At 45.3% G+C, this 13,948-nt stretch overlaps 1 protein-coding gene across 4 annotated transcripts in view; it reads left to right on the top strand.

Moving 5' to 3' along the window:
* Positions 1-1,009: 1,009 nt before the first annotated feature.
* The window catches only part of C1qtnf7 (C1q and TNF related 7), a 100,951-nt gene continuing 88,012 nt past the window's right edge, over positions 1,010-13,948 (top strand). Inside the window, exon 1 of one of the 4 annotated variants that reach the window (XM_085691933.2) lies at positions 1,010-1,321. Coding sequence is in view for 1 of the 4 variants with exons in the window: in XM_048415245.3 (XP_048271202.1) it covers positions 1,621-1,633 (13 nt within the window). In the remaining 3 variants the exon portion in view is untranslated. Of the gene's footprint in view, positions 1,634-13,948 lie in introns of all 4 variants that reach the window. The other 3 variants (XM_085691932.2, XM_048415246.3, XM_048415245.3) reach the window with 3 other exon arrangements.

Genomic DNA, 13,948 nt, shown 5'->3' with positions numbered 1-13,948 from the left:
GCATATTGAGGGCTACAGGGAGTGTGGCTCCAGCATGTGTGTTAAGTTCCCCACGTAGTGCACCATGCCTGGGGACCACTCCTCAGCAGGAACCCAAGCAAAGGAGACCCCACCATCCCTCTGATTCTCAGCAGAGAAAACGTAAAGCCTGCTCATTTCCTTGTAGGCTTTGGTCATTTCTGTTTGTACTTATGATTTGTGTACTATAAAATACTTTAAATGCTACCTATTGTGTATTACTTACTTGAATGAACTCTAAAATACAAGGGAAGGGTTGATAGCCTTTGTAATAATGATGTTCTATCCCAGGACTTTTTTGCCCATATCTGTGCAGTGAACATACTTAATGGAAAGTGTCCATGTCGATGTTTCTGGTCGTTCTTGAATGATTTATTTGTCTAAGTGATGTTTTCTATTCATTGAGGGGGTTTATTGCACAGCTATTCATTGTCAATCAAAGCCATACGTTGGCCTATTTTAATTTCTACACACTCTGACCTATTGATCATTTTGAAGGGGATTGTGCGTGTTGATCAAAGTTGACTCAACTGTTGATTGATATAAACATAAGCATTACCCCATTCAGTATTTGCTGAGCACAGGTTACTTAGCAGGCACTAAGCAAGAATTATTTTGATGTATACCATAAAATATTTTTAAATCAACACTTAAACAGTGCTTTAAAAATTGGCTATGATTTTAATTCTCGTGTGTGTGTGTGTGTGTGTGTGTGTGTGTGTGTGTGTTGACAGTGGGAAGAAATAGACAATAAAATGCACAACACATTCACCGATTAAAATGCCAGAAGATTTATTCTAATCACAGGCTAAAATGTCAGAAGATTTATTCAATTGCGTAGACATAATTTGCGAGGCACGTGTCCTTCCTAGATTTATGATACACACGTGGAATAATGCTTAAACAAGACCAATGTAAATAACATCATCTTAAGCATTTCCCTGTTTCATGAAAACACTGGGTGCGACAATTAAGAGCAAGTCACAGAGAAACAATCCTGTTAGTAAAAGTGGTGCGTGGCCGCGATCCCACTGCTTCAGTCCCCTTTACTAAGTTTGCTGCGTAGACTTTCCCGAGTGCTTTTGTTGCGTCAGGGGAGTGATGCCAGGCGGTCTCTAGATACCACTGTCAAGGCTACAGCGATATGAATCCACATGGTGCAAACAGCCATGGCTGCGGGATAGAAAAATCCTCGGGATACCTGAGACCTTCGCTCTGCATCTGCCTCCGTCTGGGGTTTGCAGAAGAACCTTGCCTGCTCCTCCTCATGACTAACGAGTGTATATAGCAAACTCTTTGAAATGTGAGTATTATGGGAAGGATCGCAGTTGCTTTAAATTATAGAAGTTGGCAAGTGCCTGGGAGAAGGAGTGGGAGGCAGTTTAAACTGAGAAAGACGGTTGCAGAACTTCATCCGACAGCATGAACGCCGCGCTTCCCACACATGCTCTGCTTTTCACCAACGTAACTTCTCTGCATTGTTGTGGAGCAGCTTCAGTAGTAAACGCATTTCTGTTCTGAGTACTTGTTAATGGTTTCTAAATTCATGGGAGAACCAAAGCACAGAAGTCTCATGTCTGGGGGAGAAGTCTGAACCCAGCAATGCCCAGGAAAGGTAAGCTACGGTTTTTATTACAGATTTTCTCTTTTCCTCTTCTGTTTGAACTTTATCAAAATATTTGCAGGAAGAACCACAGACAGCTACTTGTAAAGAGATGGGGGATGTGCGGATAGAGTGTCAACAAATGGTAAATCAGAGGCTGGAGAGTCTCAGCAGCAGTGTCTCTCTGACTCTCTACCCCGCTTGGTGTGGCTGGCGTCTTTGCATGGAAATGCTGTTTCTCTAAAAACGGTGGGAGGGGTTCTCTGAAACCCCCAGATTTTGAGCATTGATTGTCCAGTGGCCGGTGGGCTAATGAGAGCCAAGATCTCAATATCTGTTTCTGCACAACTCGCTTCCAGAGCTGAGAGTCTTAGAACTCGGGAGACCTCCTAGACTGTGGTAACATTCTAAAATGTCTCTCAGCTGTGGTTACTGTGACTTACTGCTTATGGAATACGTTCTGTACAGTTAAGAAAACCATTTGACCTAGGTTTCGTGTAAGAACCCAGGAATATATTACTAATATTAACTTTATCTCCCTGGAGGAGAAAAATAAACAAAACAAAAACAGTTGAACATGCCATGACATTTTGAGCTTAAGTCATAGTCGGCTGATGGTGTCGTTATCTGCACAGAGTAGCTGACTTGCCAGTTGTGTCTTCGGATAGCTCGCTTTGCTTTTGTTTTATAATTTTGGTTTTTTTTTTTCTATGCGTTGGTCTTTTGAGAAGCATCTTGGGGTGGAGGGTTGTGAACATTCTGTACATCTTTCTGTTTCCTGGAGAAACACTCTGTTATCAGCGAGCTCCTGTTTTTCCAAGGCAGAATTCCAGGTACAATCCCTGCCGCACCCTAGATAGTCACTGAGATCAGAAGATGGATCTTGCAGGCTAAGAGTTTTAGCAGAGACCCTGAACTTGTCGTTACATACACACACACACACACACACGTGTGTGTGTGTGTGTGTGTGTGTGTGTGTGTGTGTGATCTCGGGCAGAGGTTAGAAAACTGTGGGTTTGGTTGAGCTTACGTGGTTGGAACCCAAAGAGGTTAGGTAACCTCCGTGTGCAAGATCCTCTCCCCGTGTAGAAATCAGAGCAATCAAGGCAGTTAGGTTTGGGAGAGAATGGGAGCTATTGCCGCAGTCACCGTCTCCAGCTGAGAAAGCCTCTACCTTCTTGTTATTTTTTTTTCCCTTCTATGTCAAAGTCTAGTTACATAATGAGGATTGCTCTGGTTTCCCTTGCCTTGAGGTCTTGTTGATTAAGATCGGAGTAAAAGCATTACTGTATAAAAGCAAGGAGAAGCTTCTATTAGCTCCTGGCAAGGTGGTCAAGGAGCACTATTTGTTAGCTACGTCCCTCTACCCAAAACTGCTAATGGGGCACGTAGCCTGCGACTGCCAATCCATAGGTTTTTCTATTCCATAGCTTCCCTAATTTCTTTTTCTCCCTCTGTGCTACCCACACTAGCCTACAGACCACTACCAGGGAGCAGGGAGCAGGAGATCAGATAGGCAAACCTATCCCCCTCTTTCCCAGTCCTTCAGGCCCACCCCTGGACAGTAGAGGAAGCCCCCACCCTATCTGGAGGGGGTCTCCAGTACCCCACCCATGACCTCATCGCAGGCAGCGAGAGAACTGGATGGCCAGCGCTTGCATGGCGCCTGAGTGGGCCCTGGGGATGGGTGCGGCCTAAAACTGCGCAGTATGGCATGACGTGGTTTCCCATCACAGGCTCCCACAGAGGCTGGCGGCATCTCTGGAAGGCAAACTTGCCAGGCCCCACCCCAGAGCCCAAGGAGCATGCGTGTGCGCACACACAGACACACAGACACACACACACACTACACTCCCCTTTCCCCCTATACACACACACACAGTGAAGATGAAATCAAAGGCAATAAGGGTGGCTAACAAAAATCCCCAAGCCAGCTGACTCATCAGGGTTTAGTCACGTGAACTTAGTATTGAAATATGGACTTGCCTTGGAAGCAACCAGTCAGAGCTGTCTCCAAAACGGTCTTGATGAGAGATACCCAAGGTGGCCTAACTGTGTCCTTGCTATGGAATCTAGGAGAAAGCAACAGACTCTTCCAGGAATGGGAAAAAGAGAATGTTAACTATTGAACTGCCAGGAGACCGTGGCTACCTGTCTGACCTGATTCTGTGTGAGCCAGGCTTACCCAAGTTTGTAGGATGTAGAATGGGTCTCAGGTCAGTTTTCCAGACTTGACAAGTCATGCTTAGGGGTCAAGGATCCAAGGACTAGAAGAAGAACTCCATCTTGTTCAACAAGCCTTTCCAGAGGTCACACTGTGTGCCGGGCACTTTAGCAATGTGCTTTAAAGGCACATGTCCCCGTCAGCAGCAGTGCAGACAACACGAGACCACCAAGAAATGCCTTGTACCACAGTCGGCTTCAGTCAGAGAGAGATCCCTATGGAGTAGCCTTTGAAATGGACTTCAGAGGCTGAGCCCCTTACCACAAGAAACCAAAGGATGGGTACCCCAGCACAGAGGAATAAAGAATACCTCAGCTCTCCAACAGGGAAATATTTTGGTGGTAAAACTGCTTCCCAAAGCGAGTTCCAAGTAACTGGCTTCATGGCTATTAGTCAGAGGATAGTTCACTATATTGCTTGGTTAGGTGACTTGGGGAATGTGGAACAGGGTATTTGGTTCCAGCTTTGTAGATGGCTGACATCAATCTCAGCCCTCTCCCTGCTGTGTGAACTTGGACCCTTTCAAATGTCAGGGTTTTCACTGTTAGATGAGAATAGCAAGGTTTCTGTTTTCTGGGGGCATTCCGGGGGATTGCCTTAGAGGGTCTGTGTGAGGGCCTGTGTGAGGGCCTGTTTCAGAGCGCCTGACATGACCCCTTGATAATGTCAGCCGTCAGCAGCAGCTCAGAGCTCCTTTGGCTGGAGGACCTTTCCCTGGTTAGCGAGTCCTCTGGTTCTCCAGGAGTGGCTCCTCATGGGGCCCTAATGTTTTCCAAAGTCATTAGACCAAGTAGCTTTTTTAAGAAAAAAAGGGGGGATGCCGTTGAAAAACTAGTGAGCTGAGAACAAGTGTCCTTAAGCTGCATGAGGTTTCCCAAGACTTAATAGAAACGTACCAATTCCCGCTGGCCGCTTCACACACTGCCCGCTCTGGAAACCCAGCTGAGATTCTCAGGTCCAAGAAAATTGAGTTATAAAATCCATTTTCAACTTTTTTAGATGGAAAAGGGGCAGAAAACTAAAAATGCTGTCAGTGGTTAACACTGGAACAGTCCGTTTCTACCTATTGGCCAAGGACCCAACAGAGAAGAGTGTCGGTGCTAAGTCAGCAGAAACTGCTATTTCACTTCCAGGGGCCTCTCAAGAGAGGAAGTAAAATGTGTGCTACAGATTCGAAATGCAAAATTCAATCATTGTAATAGGAAATGTAAGAGAGACTCCATTTAAATGAAACTTCTAGAAAGAAGACCCCAATAGTCAGCATAGTGAGCCCCGTTCCTTAATGCTGAAGTTCACAGAGAATCCTGCTCCATCCTTCCCATTAGGGGCTAGCCCAGTCCTAACCTCCAGCCCACAGGTGGAAGCGGGAGACTCATTCCACACACGAGAAAACCGAGGCAGAGGAACTCAGAAAATCCCCTAATCTTTCGGAGTCCTAAGTGCTGGAGGAGGGAATTTCAAGCTGAAGTACATCTGATGCCCTGGCCTGGGCCAGAAAAAAGTCCTCAAATTCGGTGACATGTAACAGGATCCTTAAAGGATGAGAGAGGACTGGTGGGCGGGGCACTCCAGGCAGAGAGGACAGACTAATTGAATACAGGGGAGAACTGAGGAGGGGCAGTGAGGGCAGCCCTGACAGAACAAAGTGCAGCCACAGGGAACACCACCTAGGAACATGTAACCCCAAAAAGCCTTGAATGCCATGGAACGACGTTTGGTGTCTTTCACGAAATAACCATTAAATGATTGCAAACAAGGAAGTAATGACGTGATGAGAGCAGAGAGAGAACCATGCTGGAAGGGTAGATGGGTTCAGGCGAGCCACGAGGCGCTGATCCGCTTGCAGAAGGTATGGGGAGGAGTTCACATGGCCCCATCTACACAGTCCAGACCTGGTCTTTGAGATAGCAACCCTCAAACCTCACCAGATCCACATCCCATGTTGGCCTCCTGCTCAATTCCAGTGTGATGGACCAGGCTAAAGAAGGAGGAGTGTGGGAAGGGCTGGCTGACCCAGGAGAGCCCTCCCAGTCCGCATTCAGGAAGATACCATTCTAAGCACTTTTATGGAAATCATTAACTATACTGTTCCCTGTTCGATCACTGGGTTCCAGACTCTTAGCTCATATCAAGCAGGCACATTTCCAAAATAACCTTTGGATCTACAAAAGTTTTATGAGTTTACAGCTAAAGCAATTACACAATAGCGGTGTTGGCATGCAATGATGGGGGGAGCAGTTCATATATCCCTTCCGGAGGAACTTAAGTCCCTCTTCCTGGCTGTCAGCCTTTTGCAAAAATAAACTCCCCTGTGTCTGAGATCTCTGACCGCAGCTTGCACCACATTCTCAGAGTTTTTTGAATGGTATTACCCACGGGGGGGGGGGGGGGGGGGGCTTTACGAGCCTCTGCGACACCCCAGGTGATGGCATTCAGAGATCAGGAGTTAATTCCCCTTGATTCCCCAATGCCTTACAAATGGAGCAGGCCAAGATCTTAATTTGGGAGCAGGGGGCTGCAAGAAGTGTCGCACTCCTGTACTTTCTTTAATTCAACTGAAATCCGCTTCCAAGAATCCACTCCCGCATGGCTTGAGCTTCAGAAATTATTGGTGCTGCTGGCCCTCCCACCTACAGCAGCAGGATCAGACAGTGGTCTCAGGAGAACCGCGGTCACACCAGTTACCCCAGCTCTTCTTCGTTTGGATTACATGTCCAAACCCTCGCTATGTACTGGGGATCGTTGAAAAGACAGCAGAGGGCAGAGCCTAGTATCTGAGCCTTACTAGGCAGCTCTGGCCTCTGAGATATAACTCATGCTGGATAGACGCATTGATTTCTCGTAGATTCTTCTACCCAAGTCTGCCAGGTCTGGGAAAATGTCTCTCGAAAGCCCTTCATTTTCCCCTTCCACACAAAAACATTGAAGCTGGGAATCTCTTTTGAATGATTTTTTTTTGTCTTTTTTTATTTTGATATTGTGATTTTAATTACATTTTCCTTTCCCTTTCCTCCCTCCAAGTCCTCCCATCTGCTCCTCACTCTCCTTCAAATTCATGACCTTTTTCATTAACTGTTGTTGTATGCATATATGTATTTGTATGTACATACATATTCCTAAATCTAACCTGCTGTGTTTATATAATGTTACTCGTATGTATGTTTTCAAGGCTGACCATTTGGCACTGAACACTAGTTGGTGTGCCCTTCCCTGGGGAGGACCACCTCTCTTGCTCCCAGGCTCCCAGCTTTACTCAGTTGTCTGAGGTGTGGGGTTGGAGATGTATGGGCTTTTCCCTTTGCAGCTTGGAATATTGCTTGGTGTTGTCCTTGTGAAACTGGAACTCTCTAAAAAGAAAGGCAGAATTTTCTCTTTTCCTGAAAGAAGGCAGTACAAAGGGTCTGCCAACACCCTTGAAAGACCGGGTGGAGACAGAGAACAACACAGAAATGAACAGCTCAGGATGCTCCATTGTCTTCCTGTGAGGTAGTGAATAATCACCCAGGAAATGTGCACCCCACTAATTAACAAAGCAAATTCTTCGAAGTTACAAGCTTCTACCAAAGGAAGTATCCACTATGTTCATATTAACAGTCTCCTTTAGTTACGCTCCTGCTACATTGCCAGCACTGTGTATATACTGTGGCCACATCATCCTTGTTTTTATGCAAGAGAAGGTGAGAAACTTGCCTAAGGACCTTTCAGTAGCACATGTGTGCACGTGCATGTATGAGTGTGCGTGTTGTTTGCGTCCATGTGCATGATCATGTGCATGTGCACATGGAAGCCAGAGGACAATGTGGAAATTGTTCCTCAGGAGACACTCACCTTTTGTTTGTCCGTGAAAGTAGGCTAAACTAACTGGTCACTAAGCCCCAAGGATCCACTTCAGCCTCTTCAGCTTTGGGATTACAAGTTCATGCCACAATGCTCACTCAGCGCCATTTCCAGATGGAAATGATGATGAAAACATGGATGGGTACTGGATGTTGAACTCGAGTCCTAGTGTTTGCATGGCAGGCACATTGCCAAATGAGCCATCTCTCCAGCCCGTGGAGTGGGTGTTTGCATGCATGTTATAACTGTCTCAAAAAATACCTAGGTAACTACCTTCAATTAAGATGGAATGTTTATTATTTTGTTTTATATCTATAAATGTTTTTCCCGGTTGTATGTATGTGCACCAAGTGCGTGCCTAGGGCCTCAGGAACCAAAAGAGGTCATTGGGTCCCTTGGTACTGGAGTTTCAGATAGTTGTAAGCTGCTATGTGGGTGCTAGGAATGGAACCCCAATACTCCAGAAAGCAGTCAGTACTCCTAACCACTGAGCCATCTCTCCAGTCCTTAAAATGCATTTTCAGTGGAGATCTTCTGTTGTCACTCAGGAGCTTTTATTTTATTTGGTAAGATGCACCCAAAGCAACTTATTACCCAGTCTCGTCGTTCACCTGTGTGGTGGCAGATGGAGGATCCTATCCTGTTGAAAAGAAAGCAGCAAGGTAAAGGATATTGTCCAATGCAGAGTTAGTAAGGAGAGCAAACTCTCATTCATTCTTCTCTCGTCTGCCTCTGACTCAGGAGAAGAAAGTGACCACCCCCAACTCACAAACAACTAACTACAGAGCTACACCAAACCCATGCAGTTCCAAGCCTCCGCATCCTACCAACAACGCAAAGCCAGAGCCGATCCTGTCGTCCTGAAACACATTGCTGCCAGATGGTCTCAGACACAACTCAAGAGCAGTCATTAAAACACTATTTGCTCGCTAATGGCCGACATCCTCCAAACAGCTTATCCTCTTAAATTAGGGCACTTTTTTAAAAAGTGTTGTGGTTTTTCTACATTAATTTATTTATACAAGGCTTTAATGAAGTAATTTCTATTTCATTCCATTCTGAACTCTAGTTTAACATTAACCTGGCCTGGCAGGAACTTGTTTACCAAGGCATTAAGTAATCAGCTTCCAGAACCACTGCTCTTTCTTTGTTCCCTCTACAATAAAGAGCGTGTTTCTGGATATGGGTTTAGGGAATGCTATGGTCACAGTGTGCTTCCCAACAGTAGGGACTGGAAACTGAAATCCCATGCAAACAGTATTGGGACACAGAGCTTAATGGGAGGAATTAGGTCATGGGGACTCCAGGTCTTGAGTGTACCGATGCCCTCAGCACAGGGCTTCCTTGTGGTGAGTTCCATGGCATGGATGCACTCATGTTATGCTGATTTCTCAAATAAGACCAATCACCATCAAGGCCCTTCCTATATAAGGGCTTTTTGGTCTGAGACTCCCCAGGCTCCAGAAGTTAGTGTTCATTGCTTGTAAACTGCCCGTCTCCAGTATCCTGGCATAGCACAAAGGGTATTGCAGCGGGAGATTTAAGCATCTCTCTCTTGAGCACTCAATTTGTCACCCCGCTGCCTTCCAGTCTCCTCTAGAAATCCCAGACTCATGAGCAGCCAGCCCTCTGTCCCAAAAGCAGCCCTTGACTAACTGAGGTCCGAAGAATTCGAGTCCACTTCCGTTAACAAATCCTATCAACCCGTTTTATTACCTACAAAGAACTGCAGCATCATATGATCCCAATGTAGTCTGGAGCTAGAATGCAAAACCCTTGTTTCTAAAAGGAATTTACCTACGAGGTCCTGGAATACACAGTGCCCCTGTGGTCAAGAGTGAAGGCTGTCCAAATGCACTTTTAAACTCCACCCAAGACACAGACTTTACTTTCAGCTTTAATATCAGCAGGAACAAATCCTGATGCCTAATAAAAATCACCCCTTCCGTGAAACTGCACAAATCATTAGAAAGGTCGTCATTATACCAGAATCTGCCATTTTACCGAGGGCTTAAGATTGTCCTTATTCTGCCTTCTTACACAGCAAGGGAAAGCCCTCTCTCCTCTGCCTGCCTTCCCCACCTCTCCAGAGTCTCCATTTATGGAAAGAACGTTTTCCTGCTCTGTGTGGCTTGCTAAGGATGTATGTGTGTTCTCCCTTGACATAGGATGCAGGCCTGACCCCAGGTTCCAAATGACCTCCACTCTCCCGTCATAGTTCCTATTTTTCCTGTTACTATGATACCAGAATCCTGACGAAAGCAATTTAAGGAGGAGGAGTTTGTTTAGTCTTACAGGCAGTCACAGCTGGGAAGCCAAGACAGCCAGAGCTTGAGGCAGCAGCTCACGTCGTATCTGCATTCGGGAAGGGGAGAGTCATGATTGCTTATGCCCAGAGAGCGTCCTCTCTTTTGCTCAGTTCAGGACCCGAGTCCAGAGAATGGGGCCTACTTTAAGAGCGTGTCTTCTGAACTCAGTTATCCTAACCAAGATCATTCCTCCCAGGAGTTCCTGTATGCTTATCCCGAGGTGATCTCAGATCCTGTCAGGTTGATAATCAGTAAACATACCAAATCACACCCTCCATCTCTAACTCCGGAAGTACACAGGCTACCTGTACCTCCCCCCACCCTGGAGGGGGGAATCTTATCCCTGATTTTGAGCTAGTAAAAAAGAGCATGACAATCAATTCGTGGATTACATGGAAAGCCAGGTGTCCCTTGGGGTGGCCCTAACCACCACTTAGGCTATTGTCTGGCACCCACAGTCCAGAGGAGCGGTTAAGCTCTGCGACTCAAAGGTCCTCCTTCTATTAAAGCTAAATTTGCACCAACAAGCCCATCAGTAAAAAATTCAACTAAAACCTTCTGTTTCTTAAAGCTTGTTTTCATCCATATTAGAATTAGTTTTTCTTTTCTTCATTAACTAACATTAATCATCAATTAAGAATATGGGAATATGATCTTCTTATACGGCAGCCTCAGCGCTGACTTCTCCCTGGTCTGTGATGGTGTGTAAGTCATTTGACCCATCTGAGCCACTGTTCTTCCTTGAAAATGGGGCCAATATCGACCTATCCCCTGGCTCATTATGTAAGGAAAAGTGTGCAGACTGGAAGGTAAACCACAAATGAGCCACTGGGGGAGCCTCATTCTTTAGGCAAGCTTGATCATTTCACCTTGACCCCTTCGCGATGGTTGATATATTCTCTCTGGACAAATGAACACCTAATTTAATAAATACAATCAAACTACAAGCAAGAGGAAAGCAAGCACGCCAGGGATGCAGAAAAGAGACTTGTGTGAGAGTGTAACGATGTCAAGGAAGATAGGTTCAGCCAAGCTGACCACACTTCCATGCTGTCGTGAGGGTAAAATGACAAGCACATTGGAGGGGGGCTAGCCTTGCCTACCTGTCATCATGTCATATCGCCTTTATCCACTTTCTACAGCTTCATTGTAGACCAGCCCCATTCAGCAGTCATCTTTGGCTTAGGAAGATTAAAAAGAAACTTCCATACATGCATAATTCTTAGGTTTTAATTTATACCATTCAGAGGTAGTAAAACCTCACAGCATCCTGCACACTCCTTCCTGGAATGCCGCTTGGTCCTTGTCCAGAGTATCCACTCTCTATATACTACCCACCCTCTAGTCATTTAACAACCTTTTCAGCGCTCAAACTGAGTGTTCTCACTTCACAGTGTATGCCTTCAAGTAACCCTAGTTTACTTAATACTGATCCCAAAGTGCAAACTTTTATTACAGTTTAATTATTCTACATTGTCAATTGCTATAAATCCTCTTAACCTCTTACTGTACCTAATGCATGAATTAAACATTATTAAAAATATGTATGTATAGTTTTAAAAACCCATAATATACACAGGTCAGTGCTATGTGAGGTTTCGGAGAGGGTTTTAGGCTGTTAATCTCCATAAAGAATGGGGCATATGTACGTCTGATTTGGGATAATTCGTGCTTGCTATTTGCATGTACAATTCAACACACCTTCCATGATGCTTCTGTTTATGAAAGAAAATATAACCATTTCTCAAAAATACACTAGTAATAACACACTGGTGTATTTCTGGACAATACATTGAGTCAGCAGTCATAGGCATAGACCTACAATAGTAAACAAACGGTAACCACACACCACAAATGCAATGTACTGGGAAGACCTGAGAGAGTGAGGACTACGTGCTCTAACTGAAGCAGGCAGGTCCCACATGCTCTGGGGATGATGTCCAAGGAAAATATGGCCTAAGAGCCAGATGTTCAGGTCTTTTATTATTTTTTTAATTTACTTATTTATTTTATATCCCAACAACGTTTTTCCCTCCTTCCATCCCTCCCTCACCTCCTCTCTGCCTCCTCCTTCAATCAGCTCCTCTGTTTCTATTCAGAAAGGGGCAGGCCTCTCATGGGTGTCAATAAAGCATGGCATATCAAGTTGCCGGAAGACTAAACACCTTCCCTGGTGTTAAGGTTTAATGAAACCTTTATGTCTACATTCCTCAATAAAATTTTCCTGGGCAGGGGAGAAGGCTCATTCAGCAAAGTGCTTGATGAGCAAGCATGAGAACCTGAATCCAATTCCACAATGCACAGGAAAAAACAGACATGGTGGCATACGCTTGTGAACCCAGCCGGAAGAAGGTAACTCAAGCAGATCCTTGGGCACGTTGGCCTGTCAAGCTAGCCTAGGAGGTGAGTGAGTTTCAGACCAGAGGAACAATCTGTTTCAGAAAGCAAGGTGGGTAGCTCCTGCGGAACAACACTCATGGCCCCACACACATGCACAGAGACACCCTGATGAACAAATGCACATACACACAAGTAATTGTAGCATGTCTGACCTACAGAAACAGAACTTTCATATGGCTCAACTGGCAACCATATAGAAATATTTTAAAACTGTCTTCCTGCTATGTGGGAAATCCCAGGAGTGTTTGCCACTCAGCAGCATGCCCTGATTTACCATATCACATATGCGGATGTTCCCAGCTACAGAAGATGGCGCAGTGTACACTCATGCAACAGGAAAGCGCCAGTAGCCTGCAAACTCCCTTTCTATTCCGCAACACCGTTATAAGGCTCACACTGCACATCTGCCCCTGTGAGACCTGAAGCCTTACATCAGTCGGAAGCAGCAACTACACAAATGAATGTATAATCTGTTGGCCGATGGAGCTGTATTTTCACACCCTTTGTCGTGAGACTCAACAGGATACATGTGAATTCTTTGCCCATTCCCGCAGAGGCAGACAGTGGAGCAAACAGTGAGGATCATCCACTCATGGCAATTTCAGTCCCCTTGCCCATTCATTCTCCTGCAGTGACTAAATCTCACCTTCATCTCCCTCTTTTCTTATATCCTGGCCAGCAGGATACGAACGGTGGTCCCTGATAAACCTAGAGGAGGAAGAAAAATGGAAAGGCACAAGAGACACAAGAAATGACCACAGGACAGTATTTCTGATCAAACCGCAGTTTATTATTTCTCAGAAGCTGTTATACAGCAACCGGGCAAGGGGGAAGGGAGAGGAGTGTCAGGTCTGCTGGAAATCAGGCCTGGAGACGTCTCTAGCTGATAGGTCAATACTGAAAGTCTGTGACTGTTGACTAACAAAGGAAATGCTAATTGTTTCTAAAAGCCTGGTGCCTGCAGGTCTCGCTAGGCTAAAGTCCTAGGTCTGGAACTTGCCCTGCAAAGGTGAATGAATATCTTACTTGTGAACTTAAGATGGCTGTAAACAAAATACAGATCTCAAAATACAGGTCTTTGCATTCGGCTTTTTCTAGCCCTTAACCAGGTCCTTGACTCAGAGGGCTGTTTCATCACGGTTTTCTTCCTGTTCTCTCTTCTCTGAACCATGCCAGCCTTTCAAACTCTGGTTTCGATTTCTCCCTCTTGCTGTCCCGCATTCTCTTGCCGTTCCCATTGCTATTCCCACTCCTTTCTCTCCAAGTCCACTCTTTTCCGTTCCCTTCAGGCAGCTTCTCCACACACCCTCTAGTCCGAAGTACGTCTCTTCGTTCTTATTTGTGTTTTTTTATCTCCTGCGATGTCTATGTCCTTAGATAACCGAGGTAGCAAAAATTCCATAAATACCAGTTGGTCCTTTTGTATGTGATTTTAGGCAACGGGGGAAGACATGTGCAGAATAAACAATTGAAATGGAAACACAGAATCAGAGCCATGACAGGGAGAAGAAATAAAATATGTGAACCGAAAGAACCAGTCTGGTTAGAATGATTGAG

This window comes from Myodes glareolus, chromosome 8 (assembly GCF_982192425.1).
Source record: "Myodes glareolus chromosome 8, mMyoGla1.1, whole genome shotgun sequence".
Lineage (NCBI taxonomy): Eukaryota > Metazoa > Chordata > Mammalia > Rodentia > Cricetidae > Myodes > Myodes glareolus.
This window is presented reverse-complemented; position numbering and strand designations above follow the sequence as displayed.